The sequence below is a fragment of the Aplysia californica genome, unplaced genomic scaffold, assembly GCF_000002075.1.
Source record: "Aplysia californica isolate F4 #8 unplaced genomic scaffold, AplCal3.0 scaffold00415, whole genome shotgun sequence".
NCBI lineage: Eukaryota > Metazoa > Mollusca > Gastropoda > Aplysiida > Aplysiidae > Aplysia > Aplysia californica.
The window spans coordinates 226,580-234,062 of NW_004797685.1; the positions used below are offsets into that span (position 1 = coordinate 226,580).

General features: G+C 41.8%; 1 protein-coding gene across 1 annotated transcript; it reads left to right on the forward strand.

Annotated features, from left to right (window-relative positions):
- The first annotated feature begins 995 nt into the window (after nt 1–995).
- Nucleotides 996–7,312, forward strand: LOC101859957 (adenosine receptor A1-like). The gene is made up of 2 exons (XM_013085866.1): nt 996–1,242; nt 6,492–7,312. Exons 1-2 carry the CDS (start codon nt 996–998, stop codon nt 7,310–7,312), a joined length of 1,068 nt encoding a protein of 355 aa, XP_012941320.1.
- The last annotated feature ends 171 nt before the right edge of the window (nt 7,313–7,483 follow it).

The window sequence follows — 7,483 nt, forward strand, 5'->3', positions numbered from 1 at the left end:
AGACACATGACATGCATTGTTCGAGTCCCATGTGGGGAGAATTAAAATAACTGTTTTCGATTATCTGTCTTTCAGCTGCGACACTGCTTTTCTCTCAACCCAGATGGGCCTTGACTCGAAGCCCGTCTCTTATATGATCTTAATACATTATGATGATGTGTCGTTAAAGCACATTTTAAAAAAGAAAACAGAAAAAAATACAACGAAGCAAGAAACCTCCCAAAGATTAAACGCACGAGAGACTGTGTGATCGAGTGGAAATGTTAGTTTTGGACAAAATTATAATGGTATAGTGAGCTCAAATCGATTATCAAAAATGCTCAGTGTCTGTTATTGCGACTGCGGGTGGACTTACTTGTCAATAAAAAGAATTAATACACCCGTCTGCAAGTTTTAAAAGATCTACTCATGATAAGCTGTATTAGAAAAAAGTCAACAGTAAGGACGGTGATAAACGCACGAGGACACAGCCAGACAAAACAAGTCGATAGTGTCACCACGATGACTGCGACATTTAAATTTGTATGATTCCGTGCTGAATGTTTAAAAAGATTGGGGTAATAGTATATTAGATTGTAAAGCGCATAGAGCTTGCTATTGAGTGGAAATTAGCGCTATACAAATGCTATATATTTTTATAGACTTTCAGCACGGACATCTGTATAATTGAACAAATCCAAATACACTAAAATAGATAATTTGCCAGTCTTTTTCAATATAATTGTGTAACATGGATATTATTATAACAGTTAGTGCATTCAACGTTATTCATGTACAACTTTGAGTAAATAATCGTCATCTGTATTATAACTAGCTGCTATAATGTTCGAGTGTATTGCAGGAACACAAAGAAAGAACGATGTTACACAAAATGATCCTTGTCTTTGATTAAGTCTTGGTTTCCTTTGTACTGAGCGTATAAATCAAAGTCTCTACCTGAAATAGGAGAGTAGTTTGGCACCAAAGTAACCATCGTCGCGTCTCACCTACCCAGAATGTCGTTTTCAAACCTGTGGGTAAACAATTCGACTAACTCTCACGACGACAGCGTGCCTATAACGACGACGCCTTCTCCTTCACATTATGACATCGTGAGCGACGAGCAGTGGTACATTGTCCAAGTGGTCAACGGGGTGGTCATCTGCGGCCTCCTCAGTCTATTCGGTGTGGTTGCCAACATCATTAACATAGTGGCGTTTGCCAAGCAAGGTTTTCAAGACAGCATTAACATCAGCCTCATGGGTGAGATGGAAATAATCAGATCTACAGCTACTTACAACTAATGTGTCTATCCAACAATCCAGGAAAATAACAGAACTCACATGAGTGAAGTGGATATAATAGATAAAACGATAAAATTTAGGACCCAGCACATTTACATACTGTCGGCAAAGTGCTCTAATGTTCTAAGCTCGAAATTGAACCCCCCCCCCCCCCAAAAAAATAAAGAGAAAGAACAAAATAGTATCACTTTTTTTAAATGTGTTAACTTCTCTTCAAATCCTTTCCAGCTTTTTTAACGTTCAGATTTAAATTTCAACAAATCATTTCTCGAGCACATGTAACCGGTATCACTGAACAGGAAATTTCAATTAATTAAAGGGGAGGGCGTTACTGTTAAAAAATTCGTGGGCTTAGTACATCTAAATCGCCAAATACATTTCTCTACTAAGTAACCTACACAAGCGATTACTGTATGCTGGGGTTTTTCGAGCGTGATTTAATTTCGCCATCTTCCCGACGTTTGAAGAAATTTATTATTCTTTTTATAGTAGAAGGTTTTACGGAGCTCGCAACTGCATAAGGTCATATGAGCGTCAAAGGGTGGGTGTCAACAGAGAAGTCTTTACAGGGAATCAGACTTATTCTGCTCACCTCTCTAGCTTCAACAGCACAAGGTCTGCTTCGACTATCAAGGCACCCTGGAAATAGCGGGTCACAAGAGAGTGACAAACATACAAAAGAAGTAGAGGAAATGACAATAGTAAGGATTAAGAAAGAAAAAGCCGCAGTTCCCTGTTGTAGATCAGGCACAGTTATGAGCGTGACATGAATCAGCCCATTTACAATTCTACTGTGCATAAGCAAGAAATGTCCCCCCTTTGGGAATGGCCTAAGGACACTACAGTCAGTGGCACTGCCCCGTGGGGTGAAGAAATTTGTGAATATCTCAGAAGCAAGTTACCCAAAAAGTGAAAACTGTTTAAAAGACTGGTAATTTGATAGTAGATTGCTGTGCAGTTTTAAAACACGGCAACAAATAAAAGTAGAAAGCGCGCAGTGGCTATAACAGGTTTGGTGGTCGAATATCTCCAAGCAGTTAAGTTTGAAGACCTTTTTACTGAAGTAGTATTGGGTCCTCATACCGAACTCAACGCGTCCCTGGGTGGTGGTCAGGAAGAATGTCTCCATGGAGATTATCTGCCGCTAACCATTCGCGAACCAAATCGGGAGATGGTCGTGGAGAGTAGAGGAAAACTCTGGTGGAACGGATGCTTCAATATATACCTCATATACTCAAAGGAAAAGGGAAGCGGTCAAAAAGTGGCAAAAACTTCGTAGGGACAACACCAGCGAGCAACACATCATCCAGGAAGCTGCCGAAACAAAGAACAGGAGATGTGTGGATCTTAAGGAAATAGCCAAAGGAGTGAAAAAAGAAAGGTGGGAGACAACAATTTTGGAAGTTACACAATAGAATGAACAACGGGCGCACAGCAAACTCAATGCTGGATATCAAGAACTTTGATGGAATGGCTATTCTGAGAGATGATGTTAGCAAAGGAGAATCCTTTCTTAAAATATACATCACACAGACTGATCAAAGTGATGCTGAGACAAGGAAAGAGGTATGCCAGAGTTTCATGCGGGACGAGGTATATGACAACATCATCACAATAGATTTGGTCAAATCTGTGCTAAAAACCAACAACAACACAACGCCAGGTCCAGATGGGATACAGTACAACCACTTTAATGAGCTCAGTGACGAGGAACTGGAAAAAATTGTGGATGACAACAACAGCAGCATCAGGACATCAACTGTACCAGAAGAGTGGCTGCACAGTTATTTAAAGCCACAACCAAAACCGGGGAAGAATCAAAGAACTCAACGGGTACCGCATTATCACCATGCAAAATGTGTATGGAAAAGTCCTAGAAAAAGGCATTGCAAGAATACTTAAGAATGAGCTAGAGAACAACGGGAACCTACCTAAGGAGTTAGGGAGTTACAGACCCAGAAAATAAACTTGGAACAACGCAGGCACCTTTGTGTACGATGTATATGTAGACTTTCAGAGAGGAGAAGATACCGTGGCAATTGCATTAGATCTGGAAGATGCTTACAATCATGTAAATTGTGAGAGGCTGATGTGTGCTCTGCTAGATTGCGACGTAAATCCGTGGATTGTTGGGTAGATTGCACTTGCAATGCTAAAAAGAAAAGTGGCTTTGCGATGTGGTCAATGGATTTCAAGCCCACAGGTGATAAGACCAGGACTCCCACAGGGCTCACCCTTATCGCCCATACTGTTCAATGTCTACACTCCTCGTATTGCAACGCTGAACAGCGTTGGGCCAGGGAGAATACTAACATTTGCAGATGACATCTTGGCCTACCGGCAAGGACGGGATCGGCGGAAAATGACACATGAATTACAGCAAGAGGTTGATAAAATCATGGAGTGGTGTGCTGAATCGACCGCAGTGATCAAAAGGCCGTAGCACTGTGGTGCTCTTTAAACAATCGAATAGTACTGACAGATGTCCCAGAGCTGACGGTAAATGGACAGAATATTCAAAGATGTCAGAAGATGCGGTATCTGGGGGAGTGATTTTCAATCGCTGTCTATCCTTCAAAGATCACATAGATGGTGTTGTGGAAAGGGCAAAGAAGGGCTTGAATGCAGTGAGGGCCATGGCGGCTTCGGGAATGGAACAAAGGCAACAGCTTCTTATGTATCAGCAGCTGGTCTTGGCCGTAATCGATTATGGGCTCGGAGTATTGACCTTGACAAAAACCCAACTGGACAAGTTGGATCGAGTTCAAAGTGAAGCCATGCGCATCATACTAGACTGCACCAGGGATACGCCAATTATCTGTATGAGGCATGTATTGGGCCTCATGTCAGTGGGAAACAAACACAAATTGGCTCAGGTCAGGGCGTACATGAGGATGGCGGCTGATAAGCAACACCAACTTCACGAAGCCATTGGAGCAATCAAGGGAAATCGCCTAAAACGAGGAGCTTCTTGGATGGCTGAGGCTGAAAACACCATCAAGGAAGTCTGCCCGCTGGAAGATATAAGGCGGGGTGAAGAATAAAAAAAAAGATGAATGAGAGACAGCAGGGAGATTTTGGGAAGGTAGTGATTACGCTGAACAGAAAATGTAGAGAGTGGCCGCAGGGGGCGACAGATGCTGAGATACGACAACTGATTGAAGAAAACTCACGGCACGGAAATAGGTGGTATACACGGATGGATATGTTAAACGAGGGGGAAAATCTGGATGGGGCTTCTCAGCAAGGGTGAGTGGCAGATTGGTGCAGGAACAGCAGAGAGCATACGATATGACAACATCTAGCATGAGAATGGAGACAGAGGCAATCACTCAGGTTCTCAAATGGGTCACAACAACTCGACAAGAACATGTGATCTTTGTCACAGACTCTCAGGGCACTTTGAGGAAGATTGAAAGTGGGAACCTTAGAGCTGAATGGACAGAGCTCCTAAAGAAGACAACACTGAAAAAGATCATGTGGATCTTCACCCCAGGACATGCTGGAGTCAAGGGCAATGAGCGGGCTGATGAGCTCCCTGGGAAAGCAAAACCAGAAGGGAAGCTGTGCCCTGACAACCCTGAAATTGTACGTACAGTCAGGGGAAAACAAGAAAAAGAACAAGAAGAGTCGGAATACCACCATCTTGAGCGACTTCGTGAGCTTGAAATTGGATAGGGCGCCTGCAGAAGTTCAAGACTTAGTGGGAGGAGCAGAAGGCTATGGAATCAACCATTGCTTAGAACCGTCAGCATCTACACACTTCGAGATGTGCTTCTTCAGGGTTCGGAGCGCTTATGGGAATGCCCCTTGGGTAGTGATGTCGGTCCTTCACACAAGTAAACAAGTAAGTAAAGTCAAAGGAGGGACCAGCTTGGCAATGGGAGGCGCCATAAATCCTACCCCAGCCCCCACTGCCTTGTGGGTTTTCAACGAATGTCAAAAGCTAGCAAAGAAAACTGAACACTAACCTGCGGAAGGCAAAGGGAAACCAATGCTTTAAATCTCTTAGAAAAATATCTAAAAATTATCCAAGGCTTTCGGTAAAGTTAGACATGATGAGCTATTTGAAATATTGAAAGGTCTAGACATAGAAGGAAAAGATCTAAGAATCATCAGGAATTTGTACAGGAATCAAAACTATGCCTTAAGAATTAATGGAATGTAATAAGAATACAAGCAGATTAAACTAGAATTGAGGTAAAGAGGCATTATGTCACCAGACGTCTTTAAAATATACGGTGAATCTATCCTTAAAATTATAAAAGGATGTCCAGTTCTCGAAGTGAATGACCAAAATATTGATAGCATCAGATATGATAATGAAGAAGTTTTAATAGCAGACTCAGAAACGGACCTTCAGTCGCTTATAGATAAAGGTGTAACGAAAAGTGAAGGTACAGGAAGTTGAATGCGAAAAAACAGAATTTATGGTAATATAAAAAGCCGTGAACGCCATTCATCATCTCAATGGCGATATTATCAAAAATGTTCAAGAGTTGAAATATCTAGGATATGCTGTTACGTACAAAGACAGTTTCAATAAAATGTCCAATTCTGAAAAATACAAATATCTTAATTACCACCAAAATGAAAGTTCTGAAATACTATGCATAGTCAACCCTTCCATGTGGCTGTAAAAGCTGGACAATCACTAAAGACAGTGAAGATGAAATAGAAGTAACAAAAATGTGGTCTTTATGAGACCACTGAGAATTTAGAGTGAAAAGAAATCAAATGAAACAGTACTTGAAGAAGCCCATGTGGACCCCTTACTAACAAAAACAATGAGGAAAAGAGAACAGTTTCTGGGAGACTTGAATAAACATAGAGGCCTTGAACATTTAGTTCTCACTGGAGAAATTAAAGACAAACGAGGCAGGGGAAGACCAGAGCTACCTATTTGGAGAGCCTAGACAGATGGTTGACGGTGAAAGATCAGTACAATTTAGCTTTTTTTAAAACATTTGACCAATGAAATGAAGAGAGGACCATGATCGCCGATGTCTGTCTCAGATCTGGCACTTGATGCTGATGATGAAGATCAACTGAAGTAAGAAATTGATATTTCGTTCTAGCTTCATAGAACCATTGTTATGTAAGAGGGTTTCCATCCACAGCCATGTCATCAAACCTGCAAGGGAAGTGGGGGGGGGGGCATAACTGTGTATTGTATTTTTCCATCTCGTAAACTATTTATCATTTCAGGTCTCGCTGTGGCTGACCTGTGCTCTCTGGTGGCCATGATGTGGATGAGCATCTGCGTGAACCCGCTGTTTTACCTCTCTGATTTGCCCTTTGAGCCCAGGGAAGTCATGCACCTCACGGGAGCCACACCCCGTTACCTCGGTGCAAAAATCTCGACTTTTATTACCGCCTTTATCACCTTCGAGCGATGCCTGTGTATCGCTGCCCCTCTGAAGGTGAAGACGATTATCACACCTGCAAGGACAAAGATCATCATTATCTCCATTTACATCACCATGTCTATTTTGCTTATTCCCTTCTGCCTTGGAAACAGACTTGAGTGGGTTTTCGATTTCACCATGAATGCTACTGTATTAAAAACTACGTTCACGGCCGAGAGAGAACTGCTGGAAGCCATAACGTATGTCACCCAAGGCGTATTTACTACGACGCTTTCTTTCGTCTTCGTCATCTGCTGTACCATCGTGCTTGTCGTCAAACTCAATAGTAAAACAAAATGGCGGCAGGCCACAGCTGCCAAGGATGACCGTGCAGCGGAAAGAGTTGGGGTCAAAGATCAAAAGGTCGTCAAGATGGTGACCTTCATCGCTGTCATTTTCATCGTCTGTTCGTTACCTCCGACAATCCTGTTTTTCTATATGCTGTTTGACAAAGATTTCCATATTGATGGTGTCCATCAAAATCTCTTTCTTGCCGTATTTTTTTCATCATTCATAACAGAAACTCTCAACTCCAGTGTGAATATAATTGTGTATTTGAAAATGAGTTCAAAATACCGAGCTGTTTTTATGAAAATATTTTTTAACAAGGAGGAAAAATAGCTTTTCACCTTTAGAGGAAGATTTGTCTTTTTTTTTTATCATGAACGAAGAAATAACGATACGTTTCCGATAAGCTAAGATATTCGATATTATGTTTTTTGTCCAGATGTTGGCACATGCGTATGGTGTTTCACTACACACACACACCCACCCACACACACACACACACAA